Here is a 23,571-nt window from a genome sequence, read left to right on the forward strand (position 1 = left end):
CTCTTCACTAGCTTCACTTGTTTTCTCATTTCTATTAATCACCTCCACATAGGAGATTCAATTGACCACTCTAACTTTTGCCACCTCAATTTCCTTCACATGGCACCCCAGGAGCTCCGGATAATGATACCCACCAGATCCCCACTGTTCGTCTGCACACATTTGAAACATGGCCAAATCCTTTACAAATCTTACTCTGCTTTGGTTTTGGGACGAAAGCTTTTACGGCGTGTCTTACATAACCAAGCTTCAAATGCAGGTATTCACAGGTATTCAACCTGAACATCCATCGGTACCCCTGAGATGACTCCTTTGACGGATGCTCTACTCCGAAGTTCAAAACACAAAACTTTTATTGTCCTAATTCTTTTGAGGCCCACTGTAATCTTCCTCTGCTCTTCAGAAATACAACAAAACAAAATAAGACCACTCCTGGATCACTCTGACAGACTCTACCTTTCCAAGGGCATACTTCCCCATTTTCTACACCTCAAACGGGTTTCCCACATATGCATCCTTACTCAACAAACGCATCCCAACAAAACGCGTTTCATTGTAATTTACACAATTATTTTCCACTTCAATTTTAGACAATTTCCTTTTTGTTCCAGTTTTCGATATTACTGTTGTCCATTCAGAACATTAATCTTCACCAAATGTACTTGATGCACTGCTTAATTCGAACTCAGCATCCACTTCCCTACTAATTACTACACATTCTAAATTGTTGTGAGCTTGGGAGGCAGCCTGGGTGCACAGGGACCCAGCGAGATTAATCAAACCCCCTCAGTGTTGGGGCCAACGATGGGAATGAATTGACCACTTAGAGGCTTTGAAGCCACCGGTCGGCCATATTTGCAATGCCTACTAGGAGCAGTCCTCCGTAGGAATGAATGGAATTCTATAGTATTCAATTAAATGTTTCAAAGACAACAAAAAAATACATGTATTTAAGTATTTTGTTATAGTTGGGACAGTAGCATTAGTAATTAGTATTTACTTTTTTTCTGTGTATGTTTAGCTCACATAATATCATTTAAAAGTATGCATTAAGGTGTCTAATAGAATACATGTGGCAAAAACGAATGAGGACATCAATAAATGCATTTCTACAGCTTTCAAAATATATTTTTTTCACTGGTGAAGGAGTGCCAAAATGAAGGCACAGTTATTTTAACACAGCACACCCTATAAGTCATCTAGTGTATAGATAAATCATTGGTTGTGGTGTGCACCACTGGTTTGCACAAGTGTGCACTGTTATATGACTTGCAACTGCTAACAACCAATTAGCTTTGTATTCGTGTGTTGCATTTCGCAGGTCAGAGTGCGGATTAGACAATTTGGTCTCTAAAAAAAATTTATGCAAAAGGGTAATGAGAATCTTTAAATACACCAATATATAAACCTTTGCCTATACACTATCCCAAAAAACCCACCACCCCATCCCACACTAAACAATCGTACACCAGGATTTCGACCTGGGAGGATGGAACCCCTTCTCTCTAAACTTCCTGTAGATCTTCTGCACTAAAATCTCTCACACCCAAATATTTAACTCCTGCTGCAACTACCACATCTAATCACATTCTGTGATATCCACTCAATCAGTGCATTGCAGTTGATCACTATGGCTATACAGTGCCTTGCGAAAGTATTCGGCCCCTTTGAACTTTGCGACCTTTTGCCACATTTCAGGCTTCAAACATAAAGATATAAAACTGTATTTTTTGTGAAGAATCAACAACAAGTGGGACACAATCATGAAGTGGAACGACATTTATTGGACATTTCAAACTTTTTTAACAAATCAAAAACTGAAAAATTGGGTGTGCAAAATTATTCAGCCCCTTTACTTTCAGTGCAGCAAACTCTCTCCAGAAGTTCAGTGAGGATCTCTGAATGATCCAATGTTGACCTAAATGACTAATGATGATAAATACAATCCACCTGTGTGTAATCAAGTCTCCGTATAAATGCACCTGCACTGTGATAGTCTCAGAGGTCCGTTAAAAGCGCTGAGAGCATCATGAAGAACAAGGAACACACCAGGCAGGTCCGAGATACTGTTGTGAAGAAGTTTAAAGCCGGATTTGGATACAAAAAGATTTCCCAGGCTTTAAACATCCCAAGGAGTACTGTGCAAGCGATAATATTGAAATGGAAGGAGTATCAGACCACTGCAAATCTACCAAGACCTGGCCGTCCCTCTAAACTTTCAGCTCATACAAGGAGAAGACTGATCAGAGATGCAGCCAAGAGGCCCATGATCACTCTGGATGAACTGCAGAGATCTACAGCTGAGGTGGGAGACTCTGTCCATAGGACAACAATCAGTCGTATATTGCACAAATCTGGCCTTTATGGAAGAGTGGCAAGAAGAAAGCCATTTCTGAAAGATATCCATAAAAAGTGTCGTTTAAAGTTTGCCACAAGCCACCTGGGAGACACACCAAACATGTGGAAGAAGGTGCTCTGGTCAGATGAAACCAAAATTGAACTTTTTGGCAACAATGCAAAACGTTATGTTTGGCGTAAAAGCAACACAGCTGAACACACCATCCCCACTGTCAAACATGGTGGTGGCAGCATCATGGTTTGGGCCTGCTTTTCTTCAGCAGGGACAGGGAAGATGGTTAAAATTGATGGGAAGATGGATGGAGCCAAATACAGGACCATTCTGGAAGAATGATGGAGTCTGCAAAAGACCTGAGACTGGGACTGAGATTTGTCTTCCAACAAGACAATGATCCAAAACATAAAGCAAAATCTTATTTATTCTACGATTCTGACGTGGTGTACAGGGAGAATACTGTAAGAATGGCCCATGTTCTGAATTCTGTCGCTGTACATTTCAATAGTCGTGAACAAATGGTTCTATTGACAACGTCCATCGTAGCTCGCTCATTAATGTCTTAAACGAAATTACGGATTGCCTCTTAATGGCTTGTGCCATAGTTTGTAAATCTCAATTGTCAGTAGAAACCACATTTGTTTAAACAAGTCAGCCATATCAACTATGATTTTTAAAAAGGCAGTAAATGAGGCTGAATGAAATGTTTCGCTGCCAGACAAGGCTCCGCTGATAGCCCGGGTAGCAGTGGTTAGGTGTTGGGACTCTGCTGTTTTGGACAGCTTTCTGTAGGCCATAAGAGTTTGTGGGTGCCGTTTGTCACTGTTATAGTGCAATTAATGTATTGTTTAGTATTGTGTAGTGGCTTTGCTGGCATGCATATATTATTTTTGGGGGATTTGTTTGCCCCACCAAGATTTCCATGCTAAAATCACAGCTGAAAAGGGTAAACTGAAAAGCAGACTGGCTGACATACACATGACTAGGGGTGTGGGGGTCATTACATTTTGTCACCCAGTGATTGTTAAGCAAATAACTGCCAAAAATGTTTGCACGTTTATTAAAAATTAAAAACGGAAATAACTTATTTACATAAGTATTCAGACCCTTTGCTATGAGACTCGAAATTGAGCTCAGGTGCATCCTCTTTCCATTGATCATCCTTGAGATGTTTGTACAACTTGATTGTAGTCCACCTGTGGTAAATTCAATTGATTGGCCATGATTTGGAAATGCACACACCTGTCTATATAACGTCCCACAGTTGACAGTACATGTCAGAGCAAAAACCAAACCATGTGGTCGAATTAATTGTATGTAGAGCTCCGAGACAAGATTATGTCGAGGCACAGATCTGGGGAAGGATACCAAAACATTTCTGCAGCATTGATGGTCTCCAAGAACACAGTGGCCTCCGTCATTCTTATATGGAAGAAGTTTGGAACCACCAAGTGTCACGTTCTGACCATCGTTCGTGTGTGTTTTCCTTGTTTTAGTGTTGGTCAGGACGTGAGCTGGGTGGGCATTCTATGTTGGATGCCTTGTTTGTCTATTTCTATGTCTGGCCTGATATGGTTCTCAATCAGAGGCAGGTGTTAGTCATTGTCTCTGATTGGGAACCATATTTAGGTAGCCTGGGTTTCACTGTGTGTTTGTGGGTGATTGTCCTTTTTCCTGTCTGTGTTAGTTTGCACCAGTTTAGGCTGTTTCGGTTTTCTCATTACGTTCTTTATTTTGTAGTTTATTCATGTATAGGGAGTATGGCTACGCCAGGTAGGAGACCTGTGCGAACTCCCTGTGCTTACCGGGGGGCTAGAGAGACCGGGCAGGCACCGTGTTATGCTGTGGTGCCAGGGTGTCTCCAGTGCGCAGGGCTAGAGTGAGCATCTAGCCAAGTGCCATGAAGCCGGCTCTACGCATCTGGTCCCCAGTGCGTCTCCTTGGGCCGGCTTACGCACTGGCAGGGCGAATGAGAGCTTTCAACCAGGTAAGGTTGGGCAGGCTTGGTGCTCAAGAGCTCCAGTGCGCCTGCACGGTCTGGTCTACCCAGTACCACTTCCACGCACCAGCCCTCCGGTGGCAGCTCCCCGCACCAGGCTTCCTGTGCGTGTTCTCGGCCCAGTACCACCAGTGCCAGCACCACGCATCAGGCCTACAGTGCGCCTCGCCTGTCCAGCACTGCCAGAGCCTTCCTCCTCTCCAGCGCTGCCGGAGTCTCCCGCCTGTTCAGCGCAGTTGGAGCCTTCCTCCTCTCCAGCGCTGCCGGAGTCTCCCGCCTGTTTAGCGCTGCCAGAGCCTTCCGTCTGCAAGGAGCTGCCAGTCTGCAAGAAGCTGCCAGTCTGCAAGGAGCTGCCAGTCTGCAAGGAGCTGCCAGTCTGCAAGGAGCCGCCAGAGCTGCCAGTCTGCAAGGAGCCGCCAGAGCTGCCAGTCAGCATGGAGCAGCCAGGGCCGCCAGTCAGCATGGAGCAGCCAGAGCCGCCAGTCAGCATGGAGCCGCCAGTCAGCATGGAGCAGCCAGTCAGCATGGAGCAGCCAGAGCAGCCAGTCAGCATGGAGCAGCCAGAGCTGCCAGTCAGCATGGAGCAGCCAGAGCTGCCAGTCAGCCAGGATCTTCCAGATCCGCCAGTCAGCCAGGATCCGCTATTCAGCCAGGATCCGCCATTCAGCCAGGATCTTCCAGATCCGCCAGTCAGCCAGGATCCGCCAGTCAGCCGGGATCTGCCAGAACTGCCAGCCAGCCGGGATCTGCCAGAGCCAACTACCTGCCTGGGCTTCCTCTCAGTGCTGAGCTTCCTCTCAGTGCTGAGCTTCCTCTCAGTGCTGAGCTACCCCTCAGTCCCGAGCTACCCCTCAGTCCCGAGCTACCCCTCAGTCCCGAGCTACCCCTCAGTCCCGAGCTGCCCCTCAGTCCCGAGCTGCCCCTCAGTCCCGAGCTGTCCCTCTGTCCCGAGCTGTCTCTCTGTCCCGAGCTGCCCCTCTGTCCCGAGCTGCCCCTCTGTCCTGAGCTGCCATTAAGGAGGGTAACCTATCTAGGGACGCTAAGGAGGTGGACTAAGACTATTATGGAGTGGGGTCCACGTCCAGCGCCAGAGCCACCACCACGGACAGATGCCCACCCACACCCTCCCCTATAGGTTTAGGTTGTGCGTCCGGAGTCCGCACCTTGGAGGGGGGGTACTGTCACGTTCTGACCATCGTTCGTGTGTGTTTTCCTTGTTTTAGTGTTGGTCAGGACGTGAGCTGGGTGGGCATTCTATGTTGGATGCCTTGTTTGTCTATTTCTATGTCTGGCCTGATATGGTTCTCAATCAGAGGCAGGTGTTAGTCATTGTTTCTGATTGGGAACCATATTTAGGTAGCCTGGGTTTCACTGTGTGTTTGTGGGTGATTGTCCTTTTTCCTGTCTGTGTTAGTTTGCACCAGTTTAGGCTGTTTCGGTTTTCTCATTACGTTCTTTATTTTGTAGTTTTTTCATGTATAGTTTTTTCTTTATTAAAGAAACATGAATCATCACAACGCTGCGTTTTGGTCCGACTTTACTTCACCCAAAGAAAGCCGTTACACCAAGACTCTTCCTAGAGCTGGTCGCCCAGTCAAACTGAGCAATCGGGGGAGAAGGGCCTTGGTCAGGGAGGTGACCAAGAACCCGATGGTCACTCTGACAGAGTTCCTTTGTGGAGATGGGAGAACCTTCCAGAAGCATAGAACAAGAAGGCCTGCACACTGTTAAAGCTCCCAATTCACTGTTTTATTGACAACATTTCGATTCGAAACAGATCTTCATCGGGTTCAACACACTGAGTGTTCACATCCCAAAATATAGACATTTCATCTCACATGACCATTGCGGGCATGACCCATGGTGGTGCCATTTTTTTTATTTTATATCTCTAATAATTAAATAAGAACGAGATGGGTACATGTAATGGTTCCAGAAAATAATATATATTTACAAAACGACCACGTGGGTAACCTGGAAGGAAAGACAAATCAAAGTAAAGTAACATATTCAGGTAAGAAATGGTCTGATCCCGACGGTCACTCTGACAGAGCTACAGAGCTCCTCTGTAGAGATGATAGAGCCTTCAAGACAGACGTCAAGACAGTGTCCAGACGGAAGCCACTCCTCAGTAAAAGGCACATGACAGCCCGCTTGGAATTTGCCAGAAGTCACCTAAAGGACTGACTATGAGAAACAAGATTATCTGGTCTGATGAAACCAAGATTGAACTCTTTGGCCTGAATGCCAAGCGTTATGTCTGGAGGAAACCAGGCACCTTCCCTACAGTGCAGCATGGTGGTGGCAGCATCATGCTATGGGGATGTTTTTCAGCTGCAGGGACTTGGATTCTAGTCAGGATCGAGGGAAAGATGAAGGGAGCAAAGTACAGAGAGATCCTTGATGAAAACCTGCTCCAGAGCGCTCAAAGTTAACCTTCCAACAGGACAACAACCCTAAGCACACAGCTGACTGCTTTGAAGAATCTAATTCATAAAATATATTTTGATTTGTTTAACACTTTTTTGGATACTACATGATTCCATATGTGTTATTTCATAGATTTGATGTCTTCACTTTTATTCCACAATGTTGAAAATAGAAAAGTAAAGAAAAACCTTTGAATGAGTTGGTGTGTCCAAACTTTTGACTGGTACTGTGTATATATACAGGCCTCAACTACTACCCTGAGAGCACTTCATTCAGCATATCATGAGGCCCTCAGGTTCATTACCAATCAAAAACGTCTAACATGTCATTGTGATCTCTACTGCGCCGTTGGCAGGTCGTCATTGACCTTGCGTAGTCTTAAACACAGGTATACACTGATTTAAAAGGCCATATTGGGTATAATGTCACTATCTCTGTTCTTTTTTAATCAGGTCAGTAAATAAATATAGATTACGGTCCTATTCTCATTTGCTTTCTTGCAGTACCAAGAATTAGAACAGATCATGGTCTAAATAGTTTTAGTTACTCATCTCCATTGTCCTGGAATTATCTCCTGAACATTTTAAAATGAGATGATCTAGTCACGTTGGTGGAGTTTAAACACTTGGTCGATGTAAATATCATAAAGTGTAATTGTCGTTAGGACAGCTGTTTTTTAGTTATGACATGTGTTTTTTTATGTAATATGTAATTGTGTTACTGTATGTGTGTTTAATGTTTTGTTAAATGTTGTAAGATGTTTTGCTTGAAACTTTGTCCCCCCTGTAGCTGTTGGACCAGGTCTCTTGAAAAATAGATTTTTATCTTAATGTGAAAAAACCTGTAAAAAATAAAGGTTAAATAAAAAAATAAAAATGTTAGGATTCTTTAGAAAGAGTAAAAACAGTATTAATTGTGCAAAAAAAGTAAGAAAGTTATATAAAATAATACTTAGTATTGATGAAAGACTGCACAAATACACTAAATAGCAACAAACAAGATTACAAAAGACAAGGAAATTATAGCAGGCTAACTGCAAAACAAATTGTAGAAGTAACATTTGGTCATTCAGGACTAGCTGACATGCTACCCCGAAGTCAAAGCACTCCTGCAAGCAGATGTAAGATATCACACAGTGGAGATGCTCGCCATTGACAGCAGAATCTGGCTGGCATTGTCCTTGGTTTCAGCCTGCTGGATGAGCTGGCTTCCACTCTCCTCTTTTGACAGTGGGAAGCCATGTATATCTGGAGAAGTGATGGAAATACTTGTTGCAGGGCAGTTCACTGAAGGCTGTTTTTAAAACATCAGTACTTGAACTTCACTGTAATTAATTTGAGAATAAATTGTAGCCTAAGCTATGTGTTCCAAGGTATTCCAAATAGACCGGCACACAGTATCATCGACTTAACCAACTCTGTGGTACTCACTAGCGTTAGGCTTGTGCCTGATTCTCCTGATGCAGGCATAAGTGAGGAACACCAAGAGGACGACAGCAAAGAAGAAGAAGCCAATGGCCAGAATGTAATGCCCGTCCTCTTTGTTTCCTTGCTCTGACAAACAGAAAAAATGATTACAACCCAAATACATTTCTAATACCTATGAATTGCTTGACTGTAATTGCCAACATACCATGTATACCACATTTAGAGTTATGGGTCTTGTTCCCAGGGAAGATCACAATAAATCCATGTGTATCACACCTGTTGGTGACAAGGTATTACAAGTTATTTAGGAGCCTCTAAAAACATTTCACACGATAGAGGAACTGATATTTGGCTATTTTTCAAAACTGTGTTCTTACTGTGTCAATGGTTTGCAGTGACCCTGTTCGGTGTCAGAGTATGTGTTATTAGGACATGGGACACATTTCCAAGTGTATTCCCTGGAACCTGCCATTGGAAAACATACTTTAAGTTAGCAGTAGTATGGACATGGCTGTTGATCCTTTCGCTACATTTGTAAATATTCAGTGACAAGTAGTGAGGAAGGAAAATGAATGAATGTCTTACCTGTTCTCTTCAGTTCCTCTCCCTTGCGGCATTTCTTTTCCTTTTCACAATTTGAGCAGACATGGTCTGAGCACAGGAAACCAGAGCCACACAAACAGATTGCGTTTGCGGTTGAGGTGCATGCTCTTGCATAGACTGCCCAGAAGAGCAAAGAGAGAAAGAAGACAACAATGACATGAACAAACAATGACATGAGAAGTGTGAGCCCCAGAAGCCCCAGAATCATTCTGACATTCTTTCTTTCCTACAGTATCATTACTTGTTTTTGACCATTTGAGGGTCCATCAACAATCAAAGTATAGGACGCTAATATTTTTCAGAGCTAGATTTTGTTTATGTCACCTCTCATCTTAACCCTTACCCTGTTGGCACTTGAGGCATGGTTGACAGTTCTCTACGCGGTCACTGAACTCAGAGTAGGAGTCCGCTGGGCAGTCACCACAGTCGGTTTTGGCATGAGTGGTGCAGTGCTTCTTCAAAAATTTGCCTATGAACCAAGACAGGATTGTATATCATAATCACTACCACTCACAGAATCACTCATTCAATATTTCTTTATATGTCTTATACATCAAGCAATCATCACACAGGGTCCAACTAACATTTGCATACATAATGTTTCGTAATAATTATGATAAAACATTTTTTTTTAAGGATTTCAATTGGTATAATAATTTGATATCATATGTTCAGTTGTTTAATCCCATGGTCAGTAGTCTACTGAATTGTCGTTAAAGGCTAAAAACAAACCTGGTGGACAAAGTTCACAACATCTGCCATCTTTTTCATACATATCATTGCATCGTAGATCCGCTGCTAAACCCATAGTCCAAAAACACAGAAGACATATGACTGTCATCTGTATGTATTGAGTGTCCATAATGTTAAGCATCCTCTCCTTTCAACCGTGGGGGTTTTATTTGCTCTGCACAGTGACGTTGCACAGTGGCGTCAGGTATACATCTCTCTCTCTCTCTCTCTCTCGGTTTGCCAGTGTGGTGAGCTTTTCTGTGAAAAGGTACAGTGAAAGCAGACTCTGCTGACACAAGCATGACTAGGGCTGTGGCGGTCATTACATTTTGTTAGCTGGTGATTGTCAAGCAAAAAACTGCCGAAAACTTGAGCACATTTGTGACCGACCCCTCAAATCGGTCTTATGTAGCAAAATTTGAGATTGTTTTTTGTACATTGGATTAAAGTAGAGACTACAACATGGTATATCATACACTACAGTTGAGGAACAATGGGAAAGTTATTCTGCTTTGAAAGTTGATAAACTTGTATAGTCACTTTTGAGAAAATGGCCTTTGAATGTTTTGGTACTACTACTGGAGAGCCCTTCTTTGTCTACACCCATTCAGCATCGTTCACACCCTCTTAAGCTTTAGCCCCATCCATCTCTTTAAGGGTTGATCCGAGCGTTCTGTACTGACATCAGCAGTCAAGCACCTAAGCTAACTTGCTAGATACTTCCAGACACAAATGAGAGAACAGCTCACTGAACATTACTCGCCCTCGCAGAGCTGGTTAGGCTGTTATGTTATCCAGAGCATTGGTGACTGCAACTGTGCTGTCCAGTTGTCCAGAGCATTGGTGACTGTAACTGTGCTGCCAGCAACAATTTAGTTACGCTTTTATGCCAACGTTTACTGTCACCGGCCATATTCAACTGGTGTTGAGCGTTCCTAAATTCATCAGTTATCCAGACTGCATTTACAAACGCACTCAAAATGGTTACTTGCATATTGGAGTTTTTTGTTAAGACGTAACTAGCTAGCTAAACAATGAACCATTATCACAACTCATGATGTTGCTACCATTTATGCATCTGCAGGTAGATAACCAACGTCTCTCAACAGTTGTCGCAGTGACATTCTATTGAAATGGATACTTGCACAGTGGTGTCCCCAGCTAGCACAGTGGATCTGGGCCGATTCCGGCTTAGAGTCTGGGCACTCGGCTGAGAGTCAGACTCAGCCAACGTCATGTGGCCTATTACTTGTGGCTAGGATGTGAGGATTGAGCTCGGTCCGATTCCGGTGTGAGTTATCTGGCCCAAATGTATTACTTGGAGCTCGGGTCGATTGGGGCAACTCTCTGGCAGATGATTACAAGGGCTGATTTATATAATTAACATTTCAGTATTTATTTTTCCATATTTTCTTATTGTTTCTGTGATAAAAAAAAATACAATTAACATTTCAATTAATTCTTTAAGAATTCTGCGTAGTATTTTAGTTTTTTCATATGTGCAAGGCAATTGATAAGCATTAAAAACTTTGCAGATGGAGCCTTCACAGTGGCACAGTGGTCTAAGACACTGTGTTGCAGTGCCAACTGCCGGTTGTGTTCTGACTGAAAAACAGCTTCTATCTCAAGGCCATCAGACTGTTAAACAGCCATCAGTGACATTGAGTGGCTGCTGCCAACATACTGACTCATCTCTTGATGTAATAAATGTATCACTAGCCACTTTAAACAATGCCACTTTATATAATGTTTACATACCCTACATTACTCACCTAATATGTATATACTGTACTCTATATCATCTACTGCATCTTGACTATGCCGTTCGGCCATCGCTCGTTCATATATTTGTATGTACATATTCTTATTCATTCCTTTACACTTGTGTGTATGAGGTAGTTGTGAAATTGTTAGGTTAGATTACTTGTTAGATATTACTGTATGGTCGGAACTAGAAGCACAAGCATTTCGCTACACTCGCATTAACATCTGCTAGCCATGTGTATGTGACAAATAAAATCTGATTTGATGTTTCCTCCGACACAAAATGTTTTTGGGGGATTTGTATAATTTGGATGTATAAAATAGTAATATTTAAAATGACTAAATCAGGTAATTTTGTATACCTTTATTTGTATTCTGGGAGGATTCTGTTAAGATACCGGCAAAGTCGGCTGAATTCCGGTAGATGGAAGCGGCCTGAAGGTACTTGGGCCGATTCTGGGCAGTCATTCATTTTGATTCCGGGCCGAGTCCGACACCCGATTCTGGGCCAATTCAATCTGTTCTGGCCCCCCGTAAGAGGGACGCTTCTGGGCCAATTCCTCATTGCTAGATGGGTCTTTGTTCAGACATGTAGCTAGCTAGCTAAACAATGAACCGTAATCACAACTCACGCATGAATCTACAGGTAGCTAACCAACCAGGTTCAATCTTAGCAAGCCAAGCAAATGGCTCTGAGATACGAATAATAATATCATGCACATAACGTTCGCTAGCGAGCCAGTCACCTAACGTTAGCTAGCTAACCACTTTCTTACCTGTATACATCATATATGGATGAGTCTCCTGTCACGGATGCCATGGTTGCCGTTAGTTTGAAGATGTAATCTGGAGACAGGTGTTTTCTCCAACAGATTTTCAATCCTGTGCTGCTTGTAACTACCTTGGTAGTTTGACTGAAAACCTGATCCAGATTGCAGGCACCTGTTACAGTTTGAGGCTTTTTCTTGAGTGAGCAGCTTGATGAAAGCCAGTCTATATTTAAATCACCCAGAAAATCTTCCTCTCTGTTGACATCACATACATCATCAAGCATTTCACACATATTATCCAGATACTGACTGTTAGCACTTGGTGGTCTATAGCAGTTTCCCACAAGAATGGACTTTAGGTGAGGCAAATGAACCTGTAGCCATATTACTTCAACAGTATTTAACATGAAATGCTCTCTAACCTTTACAGGAATGTGGTTCTGAATATAAACCGCAACACCGCCCCATTGTCATTTCTGTCTTTTCAGTAGATGTTATAATCATGTTTTGCTACCACTGTATCATCAAAGGTATTATCTAAGTGACTTTCAGAGATAGTCAGAATATGAATTGAATATTTTACAAGCAAGTAATGGACTTCATGAACCTTGTTTCTTAGGCTACACATGTTAATATGGACTATTTTGAGCATTTCTGGTTTGCTTGTTTGTTTTTAATGATTTACTGGGAAGCTTATCAGAAGTAGACTTGCTCATGTTATTTAAAGTGCATTCAGAAAGTATTCAGACCCCTTGACTTTTTTCACATTTTATTAGGTTACAGCCTTATTCTAAAATTGATTTAAGTAATTTTATCCTTCATCAATCTACACACAATACACCATAATGAAAAAGCGAAAACAGATTTTTAGACATTTTTGCAAATGTATTAAAAATAAACAGATACCTTATTTACATAAGTATTCAAACCCTTTCCTACGAGACTCGAAATTGAGCTCAAGTGCGTCTTGTTTCCATTGATCATCCTTGAGATGTTTCTACAACTTGATTGGAGTCTACAACTTGATTGGAAATGCACACGCCTGTCTACACAAGGTCACACAGTTGACAGTGCATGTCAGAGCAAAAACCAAGCCATGAGGTTTAAGGAATTGTGCGTAGAGCTCTGAGACAGGATTATGTCGAGGCACAGATCGGGGGAAGGATGCCAAAAAATGTCTGCAGCATTGATGGTCTCCAAGATCACAGTGGCCTCCATAATTCTTATATGGAAGAAGTTTAGGACCACAAAGACTCTTCCTAGAGCTGGCCGCCCGGCCAAACTGAGCAATCGGGAGAGAAGGGCCTTGGTCAGGGAGGTGACCAAGAACCCGATGGTCACTCTGACAGAGATCCAGAGTTCCTCTGTGTAGATGGGAGAACCTTCCAGAAGGACAACCACCTCTACAGCACGCAACCAATCAGGCTGTAATGCTCCGGGTGTCGTGGGTGTGGAGTCAAACACAGGAGACAGAGAGTGCAATGCTGTGCTCTTTAATTGCACTAACGCACCACAGGGTGCTCACAATAATAACGGCCCCAAACACAGGGAATGAAAAATATACAACTGAAAAATGCACGACCAGGAACTAACACGTTCCTCTACTACAGGGCCGAAGGTTACAATGATTAATCCCGCACAACAAACAGGCGGGCCGGCTGTCTAAAGAAGCCCAACTAATCATCACAAACAGGTGCTACCAATAAACATACAAGGAGGGGGAGGAAAGACAATCAATGGCAGCTAATAGGCCGGGGACGACGACCGCCGAGCGCCACCCGACCGGGAAGGGAAGCCACCCTCGGTCGGACTCGTGACACAGGCCTTTATGGTAGAGCGGCCAGATTGAGACACTCAGTAAAAGGCACATGACAGCCCGCTTGGAGTTTGTCAAATGTCACCTAAAGAACTCTGACCCTCATAAACAAGATTCTCTGGTCTGATGAAACCAAGATTAAACTCTTTGGCATGAATGCTTCCCTACCACGAAGCATGGTGGAGCAAGCATCATGCTGTGGGAACTTGGAGACTAGTCAGGATTGAGGGAAAGATGAACAGAGCAAAGTACAGAGAGATCCTTGATGAAAACCTGCTCCAGAGTGCTCAGGATTTCAGACTGGGTTGAAGGTTCACCTTCCAACAACAGGACAACTACCCTAAGCACACAGCCAAGACAATGCAGGAGTGACTTCGTGACAAGTCTCTGAATGTCCTTGAGCAGCCCAGCAAGAGCCCGAACTTGAACACGATTGAACATCTCTGGAGAGACCAGAAAATAGCTGTGCAGCGACGCTCCCCATCCAACCTGACAGAGCTGGGGAGAATCTGCAGAGAAGAATGAGAGAAAATCACCAAATATAAGTGTGCCAAGCTTGTAGCGTCATAACCCAGAAGACTCAAAGCTGCCAAAGATGCTTCAACAAAGTACTGAGTAAAGGATCTGAATACTTAGAAAACTGAAATATTACATATACATATTTGTAATACATTTATCAACTGTATTAAAAACATGCCCACGTCAGGGGAGATACCTATTTAGGCAATCCCTAGCTGCTGGGCTGCTCAGTCCTGGCCGTTAGGTTCTGCCGTCCTGTGGGTTGTCCCTCTGGCCTTAGACAAACACACCGGAAACTAATAATGAATCAGGGTGGTGGACCCCTAGGGACACGGAAGGGCAACCCAGCTATTTTGTGTGCAAGTTAAAAGAGCTCTACAGAACTATTAGACCTATGAGATTAATTATACAGAGGATTTTCTGTTTATGTGTTAATGTACTCTACCGTTCAAAAGTTTGGGGTCACTTACAAATATCCTTGTTTTTGAAAGAAAAGCAGATTTTTTTGTCCATTAAAATAACATCAAATTGATCAAAAATACAGTGTAGACATTGTTAATGGTGTAAATGACTATCGTAGCTGGAAAGGCTGATTTTTTATGAAATATCTACATAGGTCCATTATCAGCAACCATCACTCCTGTGTCCAAATGGCACGTTGTGTTAGCTAATCCAAGTTTATCATTTAAAAAAGGCTAATTGATCATAAGAAAACCCTTTTGCAATTATGTTAGTACAACTGAAAACTGTTGTCCTGATTAAAGAAGCAATAAAACTGGCCTTATTTCGACTATTTGAATATCTGGAGCATCAGCATTTGTAGGTTCGATTACAGGCTCAAAACGGCAGCTTTATTAAATAGTACTTGCAAAACACCAGTCTCGACGTCAACAGTGAAGAGGCGACTCTGGGATGTTGGCCTTCATTAGATTGTCCGTTCATAAATTCAGAGCGTTTCGATCTTGGAGAGTTTTGTGAGCACACTGGACGCTCTGGCCGAGGAGTAGAGTTGATCCAAGCATTCTGACCTAACAACAGCAGTCAAGCAGCTAAGCCAACTGGCTAACATTGGCTAGCTTGCTAGCTACTTCCAGGCACTAATTTTGCTCACCCTAGCAGAGCTGGTTAGGCTGTTTTTATTTTTTATCCAGAGCGTTGGTGACTGTAACTGTGCTGCTGTCAACAATTTAATTACGCTTTTTTGCCAATGTTTACTGACACCGGCCATATTCAACAGGTGTTGAGCATTCGTAAATTCATCAAATTTACCAGCTACTGTATGTCTATCGACAGTTGTCGCAATGACATTATGGATATTCTATTGAAATGCATAGTTGCATACTTGCATAGTGGAGTCTTTTGTTTAGACATGTAGCTAGCTAGCTAAACAATGAACCATAATCCCAACTCATAACAGTACCCTGTATGAAACTACAGATAGCTAAACAACCATGTGCAATGTTAGGATGTTAAGTTAGCAATGCAAATGGATCTGTGATATGAATAATATAACTACACAGATCTCATACACGTAACATTAGCTATCGAGCCAGTCAGCTAAAGTCAGCTAGCTAGCTAACAGTACACTTCTAATTCTAATTTCTGACAAAATTACAAACGTGTAATATCTGAAAATGTAGCTTACTCGACTATCTTACCTGTAAACATGGATGGACACTTCTCCCTCTCTGTCACAGATGCCATGGTTGCCCTTTGTTTTAAGATGTGATCCGGGGACCAATGTTTGATACAACAGTGTGTTCTCTTTTCGAATCCGTCTGCATATTTGAAATCAAACATCAGAATTTTCTCCATCTCCTTAGCTATCATACTCTAAAACTTGGTCCTCCAGAAAGTGGAGAGCAACACTTATGCAGTTCTACTACGTGATTTAAAAAAAAAAAGCTGCTTTAGAAAGGATTACCGACACACACTGACCAGCTCATGTTATAGACAGAATCGTGCTACTTGGCAGACCAATCTGAAATCATCCCTCGGCATATCCAACCTACTCATTATCTCAGCTAATCATGTCTAGCAGGAAGGTTGATTACTTTTTTCTGTGGCTAAACCAACTAGCCTCATTATTTAACACTTTTATTTGTATTTACAGATGGCATACACCTTTTTTAATACGGTACATGAAAGTGCATATGTTCCAGAAGGCATTTCTGCCAAAAAAAACACATTTGGATTATTTTTTAAAGTTTACGTTCAAATGGCTCTCCTGTGAAGTAGTGACACGCGACATACGCCTAGTTTCCTGAAACGAGTCACATATTTAATAATGATCCCTTACCTAGCTTGATGACTGTGGGCATTTTTTCTTACTTTTTGTTCTAAATAGAGACAGCAGATTTGATTGTGTAAAAATGCATGAAATGAGCTGAAGATGCCCAAAACTATTCTGGGGAAGGACAGCAGACCCCCCATTAGGTTATGTCCCCCCCACTTTTAAAACCAAAGTGGTGCCCATGGTGCTTTCACGCCCTGACCTTAGAGATCCCTATTATTCTCTATGTTTGGTTAGGTCAGGGTGTGACTCGGGTGGGAAAGTCTGTTTTCTATTTCTTTGTTTTTGTCATAGTGTGGTTCCCAATCAGAGGCAGCTGTCTATCGTTGTCTCTGATTGGGGATCATATATAAGTTGTCATTTTCCTTTTGGGTTTTGTGGGATCTTGTTTTCTGTTTAGTGTCTGTGCCTGACAGAACTGGTCGCTTTGGTTTTCGAGGTGTTATTTTGTTTAGGTGTTGTTTGAATAAAAGGAATCATGAACACTTACCACGCTGCGCTTTGGTCCATTCTTCCTACCATCAACGAGAGCCGTTGCAGGTGCTTAATATTAGGAAAGTTGAGAAATAAATATAGTAGGCCAAGCCTATAGAAAGCTGATGGGATCCTACTTTTTTCAAAGTAAGATTTATTAAGAAGCACAGGTGACAATCAAATCAGGCTACTGTACAACATTACAGGAGTGCAGTATAGTTCATTACTATAACAGGTTAGGAAGGCCTGAATGATACATGTCAGTCACCAGTCTCAGCGAAGCTTGCTCTCCCCTTCCCTGTAATGACCAACACGTTGGCGAAACTTGTGAAGGAAGGAGAAGGAGAGGCGGACCAAAACGCAGCATGGTGGTTATTCATGGTTCTTTAATAAAGCAACTACACATGAATAAACTAACAAAACAAGAAACGTGAAAAACCAAAACAGCCCTATCTGGTGCAAACACAGAGACAGGAACAATCACCCACAAACACACAGTGAAACCCAGGCTACCTAAGTATGATTCTCAATCAGAGACAACTAATGACACCTGTCTCTGATTGAGAACCATACTGGGCCGAAACATAGAAATACCCAAAACCTAGAAAAACAAACATAGACTGCCCACCCAACTCACGCCCTGACCATACTAAATAAATACAAAACAAAGGAAATAAAAGGTCAGAACGTGACAAGGACGTGCATTTAGAAGAACAATGAGCTAGTTGCAAGACGATGTTTGATGTAACATCCACAAACAATATATCATGGTTTTATATCTATTTTATATCTACTGTAACATTACTGTGGACTGTGAATACAAGTTCCCGAACCCCCGTCCCTGTATTCCAAACAGGGGGCTACAGTTTTCAGGGCTACAGTTTTCTTTAAAACTATTGATCTGTGAACATCATCACATTCATGTTTTTGTATCAATACATTGTGTTAAGTTATTACCGCCACACCGGAAGTCGCAAGTCATGACGGCAGTCAAATTCCATTTGACCGTTTAGTCACGGTAACTAGGCTTCTCCAAGCTCTGATGCTGCTGATGCTCATTAGTAGCCTACTAAACTTGTTAACTGCCTGGTACTCAGCACTCTATTATCCCTCTAATCACTCTGACATCAATGCAAATGTTTCAAAAATCTAATCAAACACTTAATGAGAGCCCATGAGCTCATGTTGTACAACATTTCTATAGAAAGGGAGGGCTATATGGAATTGTTTTAAGCAGGTCACACCAAGGATCATTTTACTATTTGATTTTGAATTTTTAGACCCCTTGATGCATTAAAAAAATATGTTGAAAAAATATTTAATGAACAATTATTTTTGTCCTTACAGCTTTTAGGCCGTACAGATGCATTGAACAACAAATTCACTACCCAGAACAACAGATAGTCCCCCCCGAAAAAAATCTAAAGGAAGATGTTCTGAAGTGTCTGTCCTATATCTGAGAGATTTAGGACAGATGTATTTAATGAACTATTATTTGAAGTGAAAGTGATTTGCACCAGTATATGTGAAATCCAAGTGTGTCTCTGTACACATTACATTATGTGTTCTTATGGCAAGACCATTCTCAGCCTGAGTCAGAGGTTCATGCATACCCCTGTGAGCTAGTTGATATTAGGTATTGCTTGTGGGTAACACTTTCTCAAAAAATGTCACGAGGCAATCCCACACGCCTACTAAACTTCTCTAGACAGCCTCCTTTAAAGTCTCTGTCACTCTTTCATTCCTAACCAACCTATATTGACTGCATCAACTAAGAGCCAAAGGAACACGTCACAACTGTCACATCGCCTCTTCAATGTGGTGTCGACTGCAGATAAAGACCACAGATAAGACGAAGTGTGTGGGTGGGTGGGTCACAATAACCGTCACAATACTGTCACAGCCTACAGACACTGCAGTAGTTTCCCTTACTGAAGCCGCTCTGCCAACAAGAGTCAGGGCACATATCACTTACAGCCATCACAACCACCCACAGCATCACACATCACCTGGTTTACTCTACCCTGTAGTGGAGGAGTCTCACATGTTAATTAACCTTTGACGTGATCAAGTATATTGTTTCTCACAAGTGGTGATTTCCATGTAAAAGTACCCATGAGTACGTTTATAGGAGCATGTCAAATTTGATGTCAAATGAAAACTAAAAGTGGGAAATTATGGGAATTTATGGGATATTTATGGGAAATTAAGTCATAGGTACGTTTTTCAACCATTTTCCATCCTGAAAATGTGGAATACGCAAAAGCTTTGATTTCTGGTCACACAGATGGAAAAGGGGTCTTAAAAAACATCTAGCAAAAGTTGGTAAAACTGTACGTGACACTCCGCATCATAACATGATATGTCATGACAGCTGACCTAACTTGTTAACCTGTTATAACCTGTTATAATATGGTCATAACACTGCCACAATATATATATTTAGACCTGTTGTGACTTATGTTGCATTATTTTATGGCTGGTTATGACATCTACATAAGAATGTCAAAACCCACAAAACCTACCACACAAGGCAAAGCATTCCATTACATAGCCTACGTGTCAACATTTTTTTTAATTGACCATGTTAAATTAGCACTGTAATTGCACACACATTGATGTCAGACAAGCACCTACCCCAATGCTCTGTTGCTGATGACTGAGATGAATGCAGGAGCAGATTTTTAGGAGCAGGACAAGACACCCTCTTTTTGACTGATATAAGGGCATGTATGTGATAGGCCTATCTGGCTTATATGATTATGATGGTCTTAATTTTATTTTTATTTTTTTATTTCACCTTTATTTAACCAGGTAGGCTAGTTGAGAACAAGTTCTCATTTGCAACTGCGACCTGGCCAAGATAAGGCATAGCAGTGTGAACAGACAACACAGAGTTACACATGGAGTAAACAATTAACAAGTCAATAACACAGTAGAAAAAAGGGGAGTCTATATATACATTGTGTGCAAAAGGCATGAGAAGGTAGGCAAATAATTACAATTATGCAGATTAACACTGGAGTGATAAATGATCAGATGGTTATGTACAGGTAGAGATATTGGTGTGCAAAAGAGCAGAAAAATAAAAATAAATAAATAAAAACAGTATGGGGATGAGGTAGGTGAAAATGGGTGGGCTATTTACCAATAGACTATGTACAGCTGCAGCGATCGGTTAGCTGCTCAGATAGCAGATGTTTGAAGTTGGTGAGGGAGATAAAAGTCTCCAACTTCAGCGATTTTTGCAATTCGTTCCAGTCACAGGCAGCAGAGAACTGGAACGAAAGGCGGCCAAATGAGGTGTTGGCTTTAGGGATGATCAGTGAGATACACCTGCTGGAGCGCGTGCTACGGATGGGTGTTGCCATCGTAACCAGTGAACTGAGATAAGGCGGAGCTTTACCTAGCATGGACTTGTAGATGACCTGGAGCCAGTGGGTCTGGCGACGAATATGTAGCGAGGGCCAGCCGACTAGAGCATACAAGTCGCAGTGGTGGGTGGTATAAGGTGCTTTAGTGACAAAACGGATGGCACTGTGATAAACTGCATCCAGTTTGCTGAGTAGAGTGTTGGAAGCAATTTTGTCGATGACGTCGCCGAAGTCGAGGATCAGTAGGATAGTCAGTTTTACTAGGGTAAGTTTGGCGGCGTGAGTGAAGGAGGCTTTGTTGCGGAATAGAAAGCCGACTCTTGATTTGATTTTCGATTGGAGATGTTTGATATGGGTCTGGAAGGAGAGTTTAGAGTCTAGCCAGACACCTAGGTACTTATAGATGTCCACATATTCAAGGTCGGAACCATCCAGGGTGGTGATGCTGGTCAGGCGTGCGGGTGCAGGCAGCGAACGGTTGAAAAGCATGCATTTGGTTTTACTAGCGTTTAAGAGCAGTTGGAGGCCACGGAAGGAGTGCTGTATGGCATTGAAGCTCGTTTGGAGGTTGGATAGCACAGTGTCCAAGGACGGGCCGGAAGTATATAGAATGGTGTCGTCTGCGTAGAGGTGGATCAGGGAATCGCCCGCAGCATGAGAAACATCATTGATATATACAGAGAAAAGAGTCGGCCCGAGAATTGAACCCTGTGGCACCCCCATAGAGACTGCCAGAGGACCGGACAGCATGCCCTCCGATTTGACACACTGAACTCTGTCTGCAAAGTAATTGGTGAACCAGGCAAGGCAGTCATCCGAAAAACCGAGGCTACTGAGTCTGCCGATAAGAATACGGTGATTGACAGAGTCGAAAGCCTTGGCAAGGTCTATGAAGACGGCTGCACAGTACTGTCTTTTATCGATGGCGGTTATGATATCGTTTAGTACCTTGAGCGTGGCTGAGGTACACCCGTGACCGGCTCGGAAACCAGATTGCACAGCGGAGAAGGTACGGTGGGATTCAAGATGGTCAGTGACCTGTTTGTTGACTTGGCTTTTGAAGACCTTAGATAGGCAGGGCAGGATGGATATAGGTCTGTAACAGTTTGGGTCCAGGGTGTCGCCCCCTTTGAAGAGGGGGATGACTGCGGCAGCTTTCCAATCCTTGGGGATCTCAGACGATATGAAAGAGAGGTTGAACAGGCTGGTAATAGGGGTTGCGACAATGGCGGCGGATAGTTTCAGGAATAGAGGGTCCAGATTGTCCAGCCCAGCTGATTTGTACGGGTCCAGGTTTTGCAGCTCTTTCAGGACATCTGCTATCTGGATTTGGGTAAAGGAGAACCTGGAGAGGCTTGGGCGAGTAGCTGCGGGGGGGGGGGAGCTGTTGTCCGAGGTTGGAGTAGCCAGGCGGAAGGCATGGCCAGCCGTTGAGAAATGCTTGTTGAAGTTTTCGATAATCATGGATTTATCGGTGGTGACCATGTTACCTAGTCTCAGTGCAGTGGGCAGCTGGGAGGAGGTGCTCTTGTTCTCCATGGACTTCACAGTGTCCCAGAACTTTTTGGAGTTGGAGCTACAGGATGCAAACTTCTGCCTGAAGAAGTTGGCTTTAGCTTTCCTGACTGACTGTGTGTATTGGTTCCTGACTTCCCTGAACAGTTGCATATCGCGGGGACTATTCGATGTTAGCGCAGTCCGCCACAGGATGTTTTTGTGCTGGTCGAGGGCAGTCAGATCTGGAGTGAACCAGGGGCTATATCTGTTCTTAGTTCTGCATTTTTTGAACAGAGCATGCTTATCTAAAATGGTGAGGAAGTTACTTTTAAAGAAAGACCAGGCATCCTCAACTGACGGGATGAGGTCAATGTCCTTCCAGGATACCCGGGCCAGGTCGATTAGAAAGGCCTGCTCACAGAAGTGTTTTAGGGAGCGTTTGACAGTGATGAGGGGTGGTCGTTTGACTGCGGCTCCGTAGCGGATACAGGCAATGAGGCAGTGATCGCTGAGATCCTGGTTGTAGACAGCGGAGGTGTATTTGGAGGGCCAGTTGGTCAGGATGACGTCAATGAGGGTGCCCTTGTTTACAGAGTTAGGGTTGTACCTGGTGGGTTCCTTGATGATTTGAGTGAGATTGAGGGCATCTAGCTTAGATTGTAGGACTGCCGGGGTGTTAAGCATATCCCAGTTTAGGTCACCTAACAGAACAAACTCTGAAGCTAGATGGGGGGCGATCAATTCACAAATGGTGTCCAGGGCACAGCTGGGAGCTGAGGGGGGTCGGTAGCAGGCGGCAACAGTGAGAGACTTATTTCTGGAGAGAGTAATTTTCAAAATTAGTAGTTCGAACTGTTTGGGTATGGACCTGGAGAGTATGACATTACTTTGCAGGCTATCTCTGCAGTAGACTGCAACTCCTCCCCCTTTGGCAGTTCTATCTTGACGGAAGATGTTATAGTTGGGTATGGAAATCTCAGAATTTTTGGTGGCCTTCCTGAGCCAGGATTCAGACACGGCAAGGACATCAGGGTTAGCAGAGTGTGCTAGAGCAGTGAGTAAGACACACTTAGGGAGGAGGCTTCTGATGTTGACATGCATGAAACCAAGGCTTTTTCGATCACAGAAGTCAACAAATGAGGGTGCCTGGGGACATGCAGGGCCTGGGTTTACCTCCACATCACCCGCGGAACAGAGAAGGAGTAGTATGAGGGTACGGCTGAAGGCTATCAAAACTGGTCGCCTAGGGCGTTGGGGACAGAGAATAAGAGGAGCAGGTTTCTGGGCATGGTAGAATATATTCAGGGCATAATGCGCAAACAGGGGTATGGTGGGGTGCGGGTACAGCGGAGGTAAGCCCAGGCACTGGGTGATGATGAGAGAGGTTGTATCTCTGGACATGCTGGTTGTAATGGGTGAGGTCACCGCATGTGTGGGGGGTGGGACAAAGGAGGTATCAGGGGTATAAAGAGTGGAACTAGGGGCTCCATTGTAAACTAAAACAATGATAACTAACCTGC

General features: G+C 43.2%; 1 protein-coding gene across 1 annotated transcript; it reads right to left on the reverse strand.

Annotated features, from left to right (window-relative positions):
* Positions 1-6,079: 6,079 nt before the first annotated feature.
* LOC110527110 (tumor necrosis factor receptor superfamily member 5-like) lies at positions 6,080-9,682 on the reverse strand. The gene is made up of 7 exons (XM_021608268.3): positions 9,545-9,682; positions 9,156-9,281; positions 8,795-8,929; positions 8,587-8,674; positions 8,415-8,485; positions 8,213-8,335; positions 6,080-8,029 (listed from the first exon to the last, which is right to left on the reverse strand). Exons 1-7 carry the CDS (start codon positions 9,672-9,674, stop codon positions 7,911-7,913), a joined length of 792 nt encoding a protein of 263 aa, XP_021463943.3. The 5' UTR covers positions 9,675-9,682; the 3' UTR covers positions 6,080-7,910.
* Positions 9,683-23,571: the final 13,889 nt, after the last annotated feature.

This window comes from Oncorhynchus mykiss, chromosome 7, assembly GCF_057628025.1.
Source record: "Oncorhynchus mykiss isolate SJ-2025 chromosome 7, ASM5762802v1, whole genome shotgun sequence".
NCBI lineage: Eukaryota > Metazoa > Chordata > Actinopteri > Salmoniformes > Salmonidae > Oncorhynchus > Oncorhynchus mykiss.